Source organism: Sinocyclocheilus grahami, unplaced genomic scaffold (assembly GCF_001515645.1).
Source record: "Sinocyclocheilus grahami isolate Dianchi unplaced genomic scaffold, SAMN03320097.WGS_v1.1 scaffold113.1, whole genome shotgun sequence".
NCBI lineage: Eukaryota > Metazoa > Chordata > Actinopteri > Cypriniformes > Cyprinidae > Sinocyclocheilus > Sinocyclocheilus grahami.
The window spans coordinates 1,345,861-1,358,799 of NW_015505292.1; the positions used below are offsets into that span (position 1 = coordinate 1,345,861).

At 35.2% G+C, this 12,939-nt stretch overlaps 1 protein-coding gene across 1 annotated transcript in view; it reads left to right on the forward strand.

The window, feature by feature from the left end:
• The first annotated feature begins 158 nt into the window (after window positions 1-158).
• fa2h (fatty acid 2-hydroxylase) overlaps window positions 159-12,939 on the forward strand; it is a 29,141-nt gene continuing 16,360 nt past the window's right edge. The window contains exon 1 of the mRNA XM_016277541.1: window positions 159-534. Within this exon, the coding sequence (XP_016133027.1) occupies window positions 241-534 (294 nt within the window). The 5' untranslated portion in view covers window positions 159-240. The remainder of the gene's footprint in view (window positions 535-12,939) is intronic.

The window sequence follows — 12,939 nt, forward strand, 5'->3', positions numbered from 1 at the left end:
GCATGTACATCTTTTTGCACGCGCTTGCAGTCGGCACGCGCAACAGGTGCTCGGGTCAGCAGTGACTGCGTCATGAATTATTCATGAGATGCTTAATGAGCAGGCTGGGTATGAAGTTGAACTCTGCTCGGACTCGAAGTCGAAAGTCAGTAGTTGTAGTCCACGAGCGCTGAAGAAAGTCAGTGGGGGTCCCACCTGCGTGTGCCTACCGTTCTCTTATCACCTTGTGGACACCCCTAAATGAATAATAAAATGTCGCCTTCGGTGTCCCCTCGCTTTTTTTCCGAAAAGGAGGTATCCAAACATTGCACCAAGGATTCGTGCTGGGTGTTGTTAGGGACGCGCGTCTACGATGTGACGGGGTTCCTCCGGATGCACCCGGGAGGAGAGGCGCTCATTCTCCGCCGCTCTGGCAAGGATGTCAGCCGGGAGATCGAAGGACCCCCACACCGGCACTCGGAGAACGCCCGGAGGTGGATGGAGCAGTACTACATTGGTGAACTCGACAGAGACAGCATAGATGAAGATACGGACGTAAGTCACGAAATAGCAACAGAAAGTCACTCAATTAGTCACACGCACTATTTTGAGGAAGTTTAGCTCTACGAGAGGTCATATCTTAAGATGTCAGTCTTTGGTTCAGGAACTATGTTACTCCAAACAAAGAGAGCCAGAAAGTGATTTAAGAAAGCAGTTTGGTCCGTAAAGGGGTTTAAATAGCTATGTCAGATTCGAAATGGAAATCTAAACCTTTATTTGTGTTGGATCTTTTTAATAAATCTGTGGAGTTCGTTCACGATTCGAACTGAATCGATCACTCACCGACTCACTGAATCGAGAAATAAAACTCTGTACACATGTTTGCGACTCAAGTGCATGCTCACTTAAATACGAATCGGAACTAGTGTTGTAAATCGCATGTTATTAAAACATGAAAACTTGTTTGCTGCGACTGGGTGATGGAAAATAATTTTAGTATTATGTAGTAAATGGAAATGGTTCTAAAACCCATATAAATTTGGTTGGACGTTTGACATTTGTCACAGATTCAGCTTCGAAACACTTCAATAGATCAGTAACGATTTAGGATAACAACAAAAAACAGGTTGTGTTCGAATTGTTTTAAAATGTAGAAGAGAACACACCGTGTAGCCTAGTTTATGTGTGTTTCAATCTGCTTTGCTGTATCGCAACCTATACATTTTGTAATGTAAAATAGCAGAAAGGGACTGTCTACAATGTACAAAACGAAGAGGAAAAACGCTCAGTTGTTCCAGCCGTATTCTTTATTCTTGAAAAAAGGCTATCAAACTGTACACACAAAGCCTTGAAACATACACACATACTCAATCTCGCCTGGTAAAAACACCGCAAATGTTACATGTTGGAAAGAATAAAAGTAGTGGTAATAGTAATGTTATTAAGAAAAATAAGTTTTACATTTACATTTTACAAATTCAATCCCAAATTCAAATAGTGTGTTCTATTACTAGGTCCTAAAAAACTGCTTTCAGTTGGTTTTACTATCATAAGCGATGCAAAAACAGTGATATTGAGATGTGCTAATAAATTTGTATAAAATACATATACTAATTTTTCGAATATAGAACAACATTTTAAGGTTGGATTTATTCACAGAACTATAGCACAAGGCATGCTCTTGATATTCAAAGGAATACATAAATTAACTGAAATCAAATTAGTGTTCTAACTCAACTTTAAATGCTGTGTGTTGTTACTGGTTCCTAAAATAATTTTTTTTTAAATGTTTGTTTTCACAAAACTATAGCACAAAACGTGTTATTGAAAGCAACAATTGCGAAAAAATCTCGCAAAGCCTCATAAAGACTAAAGAGTGCTCATCTGCTTTCCTGTGCCTTTTATTAATACCTGTATACCAGATTTGGTCTTTTTATATCAACGTACTTCATCCATTGGCCTACCTTAAGCGTTTTCTTTATAATGGTTTTCTATGGGGGAGAAAAAGCTTAAAGATGTGGTTGATCAGCTTTTTCGAAGGCTTGATTGTGTTTATGGGGTGCAGTGTAACATGTTCATGCTTCGATTTAAAGAAAAAAGTGTTTGTTTCACATATTTTACCTTTATTCTACACTGCTGTTTCTGTTCTCGTCTACCTTAAGCGTTTTCTTTATAATGGTTTTCTATGGGGGAGAAAAAGCTTAAAGATGTGGTTGATCAGCTTTTTCGAAGGCTTGATTGTGTTTATGGGGTGCAGTGTAACATGTTCATGCTTCGATTTAAAGAAAAAAGTGTTTGTTTCACATATTTTACCTTTATTCTACACTGCTGTTTCTGTTCTCGTCAGAACAGTCTGTTGAGTTCCTGGTTCTAAGCCCCTCCTTCAGAAATACGCAATGGGCTCAGATTGGTTAGCTGGCCCAGTGTGTTGTGATTCGCTAACCGCCTAGTGCACGTTGTCTGGAAATGTCACGGTCCCTTACCATTACAGGTAGTTGCATGTTCCCGGGGACAGGGGTTGTGTAAACATCGGGGTTAGTGATGTCACAAACCCGGGAAGAAGCTTGTTGTAGTCCCTACCAGCCTTTTTTTGTAGTCCTTAAACAGCGATTTCTTTAAAAGAAAATATCTCCTTTGCATTGAACTTTGAGTGTCATAACTCTTTTTGGTCCTCCAATGTTACCGTTTTATTACATTAAGCCACATTAAGCGTTTCAGAATATCCCAAAATGGTGCCTTGAACTAAGAACTGACTGTATTTCTTTATACTTGAGTCCAAGTTCAAAATAAAAATCTACGTACCACTACATTGCGAATGTATGGAGCTGAATGAACCACTGCACTGGTTTTGCGAGAGAATGCGAGGGGGCACAAATGTTTTGTGAGCGAACGCAAAGTTTCTCGGGAGAGTGCAAAAGTTTTGCGAGAGAATGCGAAAGATTTGAAAAATATTTTTTCCACCCACCCATTAAAAACAACATCAGAACATCTTTTTTTCAGTGCCACTGTTACCTTGGGCTTGCTTGGCTGGAGTTTAAAAGATTCTTATATGTAGCTTAGTATATCAGTAAAGGTGCATAATAGCTTATTCAGATTTGTTCCATAATTGATGAACTCTGTAGAGCTACTTACAGCTGAAGTAAGCTTGGAAATTGATTAACTTTGCAGTATTATTCAATGTACATATTTCAAAACTGAACAGAACTGAGCTGAATGATGACGCAGTTGTCCTTTATGCTGCTTTATTGTTGAATTAAGCATGTTTCCCAACTGATGAACTTTGCAACATTACACTGTTATTGAACATTAAATTAACATTGAATGAAATTGATTTACAGTAAATAATGACTCTATTATCTTTTTAGAGGTGCTTTACAGCTGCATTTGCACTTGTTTCATAATTGAAGAAATAAAGGTTACTTGCCTTGTCTTAGGAATTGTAACAAGACAAAAACCACTATCAAAATGTTTTTTTATAGAAAGACACTCCCTATGAACCAGTAAGACACCATACGCCGTTAAATTATTTTATATAATGGTTTAGCTTTTAATAACATCCTTTTTTAAAAACATTCTTTTTTTGCCATAGGAAGAGGCCTACTGCGTCCTTTAGATTCAAGATTATTTTTTAAATTATGAAAAGATTGTATTAGTAGCAATAATAGGCTATAATAATAATAATGACATATTTTGTGTACAGTATAACTTATTTAAATGGATTATTCTGTAAGTGAGTTTGTGTGTGTGTATTCACCAAATTCCTTTTAATTGAAAAAAATCAGATGGGAAATCTAATCTTTTTTTTTTTTCTTCCACATGTACTTTGTAGACGGTCCCTATCTGGCCTAAGCACAAACGAGTCACTGCTAGAGCTAAAATGCGTAGCTACACTTTGTGTTCAGTTCTATGTTATAATACTTTTCAAGTAAAGCACTTTTTTACAATTATAATTAATCACTAAGAATCTAGTGAACATTTTCGCAAAGCCTCATAAAGACTAAAGAGTGCTCATCTGCTTTCCTGTGCCTTTTATTAATACCTGTATACCAGATTTGGTCTTTTTATATCAACGTACTTCATCCATTGGCCTACCTTAAGCGTTTTCTTTATAATGGTTTTCTATGGGGGAGAAAAAGCTTAAAGATGTGGTTGATCAGCTTTTTCGAAGGCTTGATTGTGTTTATGGGGTGCAGTGTAACATGTTCATGCTTCGATTTAAAGAAAAAAGTGTTTGTTTCACATATTTTACCTTTATTCTACACTGCTGTTTCTGTTCTCGTCAGAACAGTCTGTTGAGTTCCTGGTTCTAAGCCCCTCCTTCAGAAATACGCAATGGGCTCAGATTGGTTAGCTGGCCCAGTGTGTTGTGATTCGCTAACCGCCTAGTGCACGTTGTCTGGAAATGTCATGGTCCCTTACCATTACAGGTAGTTGCATGTTCCCGGGGACAGGGGTTGTGTAAACATCGGGGTTAGTGATGTCACAAACCCGGGAAGAAGCTTGTTGTAGTCCCTACCAGCCTTTTTTTGTAGTCCTTAAACAACGATTTCTTTAAAAGAAAATATCTCCTTTGCATTGAACTTTGAGTGTCATAACTCTTTTTGGTCCTCCAATGTTACCGTTTTATTACATTAAGCCACATTAAGCGTTTCAGAATATCCCAAAATGGTGCCTTGAACTAAGAACTGACTGTATTTCTTTATACTTGAGTCCAAGTTCAAAATAAAAATCTACGTACCACTACATTGCGAATGTATGGAGCTGAATGAACCACTGCACTGGTTTTGCGAGAGAATGCGAGGGGGCACAAATGTTTTGTGAGCGAACGCAAAGTTTCTCGGGAGAGTGCAAAAGTTTTGCGAGAGAATGCGAAAGATTTGAAAAATATTTTTTCCACCCACCCATTAAAAACAACATCAGAACATCTTTTTTTCAGTGCCACTGTTACCTTGGGCTTGCTTGGCTGGAGTTTAAAAGATTCTTATATGTAGCTTAGTATATCAGTAAAGGTGCATAATAGCTTATTCAGATTTGTTCCATAATTGATGAACTCTGTAGAGCTACTTACAGCTGAAGTAAGCTTGGAAATTGATTAACTTTGCAGTATTATTCAATGTACATATTTCAAAACTGAACAGAACTGAGCTGAATGATGACGCAGTTGTCCTTTATGCTGCTTTATTGTTGAATTAAGCATGTTTCCCAACTGATGAACTTTGCAACATTACACTGTTATTGAACATTAAATTAACATTGAATGAAATTGATTTACAGTAAATAATGACTCTATTATCTTTTTAGAGGTGCTTTACAGCTGCATTTGCACTTGTTTCATAATTGAAGAAATAAAGGTTACTTGCCTTGTCTTAGGAATTGTAACAAGACAAAAACCACTATCAAAATGTTTTTTTATAGAAAGACACTCCCTATGAACCAGTAAGACACCATACGCCGTTAAATTATTTTATATAATGGTTTAGCTTTTAATAACATCCTTTTTTAAAAACATTCTTTTTTTGCCATAGGAAGAGGCCTACTGCGTCCTTTAGATTCAAGATTATTTTTTAAATTATGAAAAGATTGTATTAGTAGCAATAATAGGCTATAATAATAATAATGACATATTTTGTGTACAGTATAACTTATTTAAATGGATTATTCTGTAAGTGAGTTTGTGTGTGTGTATTCACCAAATTCCTTTTAATTGAAAAAAATCAGATGGGAAATCTAATCTTTTTTTTTTTTCTTCCACATGTACTTTGTAGACGGTCCCTATCTGGCCTAAGCACAAACGAGTCACTGCTAGAGCTAAAATGCGTAGCTACACTTTGTGTTCAGTTCTATGTTATAATACTTTTCAAGTAAAGCACTTTTTTACAATTATAATTAATCACTAAGAATCTAGTGAACATTTTCCTGGCTGAATATTTGTCGAATATCCAACATCCAACCAACGTCATACCAACTTTATAATGGTGGGACTGATAAAATTACAATAAATAAATTAAATTAAAATAAATAAATTACAACAAACATTATTATTAATACAACCTATTTAAGAAAAAACTAATAAAAAGTCATATTTGCTACATACTTTTATATGCACATTTTAGAGCAAATCACATGCCACGCCGTTATGTCACACGTGATGACGCAACTCATCAGGACATAAAGGAGTCACCAAATCGATTCTTTAAAAATAAACGGTTAGCAAAGTCAGTTTTATTATTTCAGTTTTTTTACCTGTGCAGTTTTTTTTTTTTATTAATATTTGAAAACCATTCCATAAGAAATGCCTAGATTATCGTTGTGATATTTGTGTGTCGTGTCAGCAGGTAGATATTCCACTGAGGGCTCTTATTAGATAAACAAGCCTTCTGTCCCTGCTTGCCTCTCCTCTGTCACTCCCCAAGGAAAAAGCGGGGAAAGGACCATGTATCTCGCCTTCCAGTTCCAGCTTTATGTATTATTCTCATTTTATTGTTAGTTTTATACATATCTAGTCATATAAACAAAACTGTTCGGTATTGTCAGGCTTTTATTGCCATTATGCCTGTAATAAACATCTTGATATGAGGCATGTACTGACTACAAGCTCAAAGTCCAGAAGAAGGGTGGATATTTCAGAATGTAGAAGGTGTAAATGTGTGTGTGTGTGTGTGTGTAAGACAATCAAACCGGTCTGTCTTGTCTAAGCATTGGCATATACTCCGGCTTGACCCACAACACAATAGCTGAGCAGAAAAGTTTCCACACCACTTCAGGTTTCATAGAGTACTGTCAGCATTCACATGAAAGGGTTCACATGAAGTATCATTATAATTAATTGTCACTTCACAATTCCATATTCGTTTCTGAATGAAATCAAGCTTCACTTATTTGCTGGTATCTTGGACCATTTCAACTATATATGTGTATAAAATAAGGGAGTATTAGAAGTTGCATTGTTATTTGTTGTGAGTTCCAATTCCAATTTTTATCAAGTTATTCATAATAAATTCATGCCAAATTCACTGTATACAATTATTCAGTTCCACATTTTATAGCAGATTACTAAGAAGCGGCATGTTTATTCTACTAATTATAGTACAACCTTTCAGGTTTTCTACACGAAAAGCCTGTAAATATGCTTGCCGGAAAACATATTAAAGGAAAATGGAATTATAGAATAGTGATTTCCAGGCCTGGAAAAGACATGAAAATGAAAACAATTATAAGAAAATGTATGTAATTTAAATTTAATTAATAAAAAAAAAACATGGCAATATTTGGCACTGAATATACACTACATTTAATACAATGTTCTATTTTTGCTAAGAACATTTTTTCAATGTAAATTTTTTTCAATGATTCATGTAGTAATCACTTAACGACCAGAAAAGTCATGCAAATTAATTTGTCAAAAAGTGTTGGGACTTATAATTCTCATGCATTTCTGAACCAAAGGCTTTTAAGAACAGATTACATAATTATTTCTAAACCCTCATTGCTGTAATCATTTAGCATGTTTGTTGTAAAGCAGGAGTGGGTTTGTATGTGATATAGTGAATGGGTGTGTATTTTTGGGATTGTGTGGATTTGAATTCTTTGGACACATTGCAAATTGTGGTCTACATTGGATGCTGCATTTAACTTTGAGGCTTTGAGTCACCCGTCCTGAAACAAGTCATTTCTCAGCAGCTATGATTGCAGTGTAAACAGTCTGATCCTTGTAGTTGTGTGAGGACTTGAATCCCCACCACTCAACACAAAGACTTGGCCCGAGGCATGGCTAATCTATATTTCCACATAGTTTCACAAGCATTTTTTTAACATCCTCAGGTGATAAATACTGCTGTAGTACAAATTATTTTATTCTTTTTTTTAATGAGTAATAATGATTTCAAACTAGCTAATTAAAAAAAACCTCCATGTTATCGAGTTACTAGTGGTTAAGTATTTTTTTTAAGTTATATATTTAATTCAATGCAAAATATCTACATTTCTTTCAAAGATTGAATGTGTATTTGTCTCATGGCATTATATTTGAGACCTTTGATATCTGATATCAGAGTATGTCATACAAATTTAAATATAAAATTCCCATTAGTTATTGAGTTGCTAATTGCAAATGTTTTTCTTTTGGTCCCAGTTCTTTCAGTGCTTTTATCTTATGATATTTCATTGCAAAATATCAAAAATAGAAGCAAATTTTAGAAACAAGGATTTTTTACAAGGAAATTTTCATCTTTAGATCTTAGAATTTTTTTTTAAAAACAGAACAACATTGGTAATAATCAGAAATGTTTCTTGAGCAGCAAATCAGTATATTAGAATGATTTCTGAAGGATCATGTGACACTGAAGACTGGAATAATCATGCTGAAAATTCACATTTTCATCACTTTGCATCACAGGAATAAATTATATTTGAAAATATATTAAAATAGAAAACAGTTATTTTAAATTGTAATAATATTTCACAATATTACAGTTTTGACTGTGTTTTTGATCAAATAAATGCAGCTTTGATAAAACATAAAATGAAAGACCTGAAAAAAACATACAAAAAAAAAACGCCTTGTGCGTTTCCACCTCACGTTTGAATCATTATGATTTTATTGATCTTCATGGTAGAGCATTTTAAATGTTAAAGATTTATCAAAGAGAAGATAGCCCTAAACCGGCACAATCTTCAAAAGTTCGTTAAAATTTTATCATGCTTATTGTTTTTTATTACGCACTCATTTTCAAACAAGCTCCTCCCTGAGATCTTGAGTCCATTGATTGCTGTTTGTTCCCACCCAGAAACACCAGTGACTCATGATATTAGTCACATATTCCTATTTAATTCTGAAAAATCTGGCTAGACCTGCTATAAACTTTGAAAACTTGAAAGTATTCGTAGTATTATTGGTTATGACATTGCAAGGACAAACTCAAAAGGCCTTAGTCAGGCAGCAAAACAAATGCCCAAGCTCTTGTCTTTTATTGATCGCTGGTGAAACCAGCTGGACCTGTTAACTAGATGCGGGGGCTGTAGTCCATTTACTCGTAGTGAGGGTATGACAAGGCGATGACCTGTTATGGGCATGTTGTCAGTGATGTACTGACAAAATGGTATCAGGCGGTTCCACTTCTTGAGCAAGCATGAATTTGAATGAGGAGAACGAGATAAATGGATGAGTGAAGTGATGCATGAATGTTTAGGTAAATAGCTGTTAGGGTTATGGATATATTGATTGTCCTTTATGAAACAACTGGCCTTGTGGCTGTTAGTTACCTTGTAACTAGAATGGTAAGATCGTAATGATCAGTATTGTAAAGCATGGCATCACGTCAGTTCATAACTCAGAGGTGAAAGGAAAAAGGCTTCTTTAGCACCTTTATTTACATCACGCAGACGTTTTTCACAGCACGTATGGTGCCATCTCAAGTAACACCCACATTCCCACTCCCAAATGCTCTGACACATGCACATTTGAATTTATGACTTAAGATTGGATTATTGGTTTTATGTTAAGCTTAATGTTTAATTTGTAAAACATTTACAGAGATGTTACGATGCTTAGGACTAAAGAAGATATGAAAAATTTGATGAACTTATAATTAGGAAAAATACTGGTCCAGATTTTTCATTCCAAATCAAAATTAACAATCTTAAATTTTTTTAAACTTGTGCTATTAATTTATATTTCTTTTCATAATTTTTTTATCAAAATGACTTGCTTTTAGGGATGTGCCGATACTGATTACACACACAATTATTACATAATTATATACATAATTATGTTCATGTTATGGCAGATAGCTGATAAATTGCAGATATTTCAATTTTATATTTATTATATTTGATATTTTGTCTTAATAGATTACTAATGAAATAATAAAATCAATTATTATAAATGCTAAACATAAATTTAGGCATCACAACATTATATTGTACAGTGTGAAAAAATGCATATTCATTTTGAGATTAGCTAAAGATAACATTTAACAGTATTATAACAGTTTATTATTATTTTTAAGACTAAATAAGTGTTGCAAAAGCTTTTAAAATGTAAATGTGCATGCTTCTTTCTTTTATTTTTTACAATTAAATATCCAAAATAAAAAATATGATACAGTACATGAAATGTACCAATAGTACATGGTACCAATATGTACCAATTCAACTGATGTCACTAAGGCCTCTTATGTTTCATCCAACTACCTACTGTATTTTCCTTGCTAATTTTCCTCCGTGATTGACTACAAACTCTGATCTGAAATTGTTCCATTTGATATGTTTTAAAATATGTCTCAATACAAAAGTAGAAATGGCTTATTAATATAATAGAAATCAAATTTTAGGCTGTATTTGTTCTAGTCCATTTGAAACATTTGGTGAACATCTCACCAAGTCAGTGTGAACTGGTTTAGTTGCCTGTTAATTTTTGAGAACGTATAAGGCAGAGGCATGGATCTCTGGAATGCTTTCTTTCTGAGGACATTATCTAATTTCTCCTTCAATAGCCTTTTTGTTTCCCTTGGCTTCAGCCACAAAGCAGCATGCCAACCTTCACCAAGTGAATGCTCAATACAGTAAAATTCACTGAAATTCCTTTCATAACATTGTCTCATGGTTGTGATGGAACCTCATACTGGATCAGTATAGTTCATGCTATAATCTAAGTATGCCTATAACCATGAGACTGTAGGATGAACAGGTATCCTCTGGCTGCTATGCTGACAGGGACGACCGCTGTACTTGGTTGCTCCAATGTCATCAAACCTTTTCACTTTGTAACCCTCCGTTCTCTTACCCCAAGGAGACTGTGTCAGACTGCCGATTTACACCTTGGGAACACAAGGCATTTGGGAGCCAAAGGTATGATTGTACAAGATGCTTAGAAGTTCTCACTGATGGATTATAATGTAGGTCACTGATAGATTACATGCAGATGGTTCGGCCACCATCGGTCCCTAAGGTAACAAAGGTTTGCTCGCTCATTAATTGCATCAAGCTACCGGACGGTCCCCAGGAGAGGAGCATGCTACAAAACTCATAAGCCTGGCATCACCAGGAGACACTTGTTGCCATGGCTCTGGGTGGAACCCTGGGACCCGGAAAAGCTCTCGGTGGCTAATGTAGCAAAATGCACAATATGGCTAAGGTTGGTTTTTAAATGCCTTCTGGAGACCAACTAATTCTTTTCCATAACTTTGTCAGTAAGTTGATGTAAAAGAGGGAAATCAGTACATAAACTAAAATGTACTTCGAAAGGAAACTCTTGCATGGTTGCTTGACTGTGTCAAAGTTCACACTGACACTGAGCCACACACATGGTTTCGTCGCAACTAATTGAACTGCTTATAATACAATGCATAGAGAATCATTGTGCTAACTGAATAAGTGCGATTCATATAAATCCTGTCCGATTTGTAGATTCGCAAAGAAAAAGGGCGTATTGTTCCAAAGCTGACACCGTAGAAGTTCAGCAAAGCCAACCTACACATTGATTATGTTGATTTGCTCGAAAATGTTGTTGTCGTATGTAACATTGTAATATTTTAATCATATGAATCACCTGTGTCTTTATCCATATGATGATCTTCTGTTTGAACTCCATTGCATCTGCTAGATCTCAAAGCTTGAAATCTAAACAATGTGTCGGAAAGGTTCTCAAAGATACTTAGATACTTGGCAAAACAAGTGTAACCAGAGAAGGTTATATTTGAAACAATCAGGTGGTGCCATTCTTAGAACTCAAAGGATCTTTTGTAGGATCTCATTATGAATTCGGTGCTTTTGTAACTTTGGTATTTGAAGGGTGGTTGACTTCAGTGTGCTGATTAAGTTTTTAACAGTTTCAGCCAGTAGAGAAGAACCTGGATTGGTCAGCTTGTCAAAGTCTTCAAAAGAGATACAAATGGAGGAATGACACATCAAAGTGGGAAAACTGTGTTCAATGTCATTGATTCTGTAGGATGCACGTTACCCCATCCCCTATCTTTTCAAATGCATTTGCCAATGCCTTTCAGAAATAACTATTGATTTTATAGATCTCTTCTTATCTCAAAAGATACCTGCATTATACAATTGTTTATTGTAGAGAACCTGAAGCTGAGATGTTCCTCTTTAATGGAGAAGCTGACCCTTGTTTGCCTGCTTGGGGAATATTTGGTAAGGATGAGTATTAAACTTTAAACTACAGGCATGCATCACTATACCACATTTACAGTAGTCGTTGGTATCAAAATTTCACAATTTTTGATACCGATATCATAGAATGTGAATGAACGCATTTGTTATTTAATTAACAGATTTAATTAGAACAATGGCCTTTTTATTGAGTATTTCTCAATTAAGAGATAAATGCTTTCGAAGATTTTCAAAAGCATTTTCAAAAAGTTTTTTTTGTTACGTTATTATATATTTTTAACCATAAATAAAATAATTGTATTCTTTTTGTATAATAAAAAATGACAAACTAATTGCAGGCAACAGATACAAATTAGGTAAATGGTCAGTTTTTTCTGGTTTCTAAGGACTGTACTAACGATACTGTAGAAAAGAGTGGTATTGTTACACCTTTTTATCAGTTGACTTCATACCAAAGTCCCAGTATTTTGACATTCATACAGGCATGACGGCACTCAATATCACACAAATAATCTCAAAATGGGAAAAAGAAGTGCCCAGGGTGCAGACGTAGGAAAAAGGATAGTGAGTTATGAATCTGTGAATTTCAGATGTGCTCGTCCTGTTGCATGGATTTCTAATCTTCTTGCTGAAGCTCTTCCTCGATTGACGGTCTTTATGTGTGAGAAAGCTCTTGATCACTGAACCCTGTACAATAGGAGATGCTCATGTGTAGAGACCTGCAAATGAAGAAACCTTTGCACCCTTGCTTGAAGGGAGGGACCCAAAAAAGTGTTATTGCATGTAGATTTATGGTCTTCTTTTACAAGTGAACAGCCTTCACGTTTACCCTTTTCA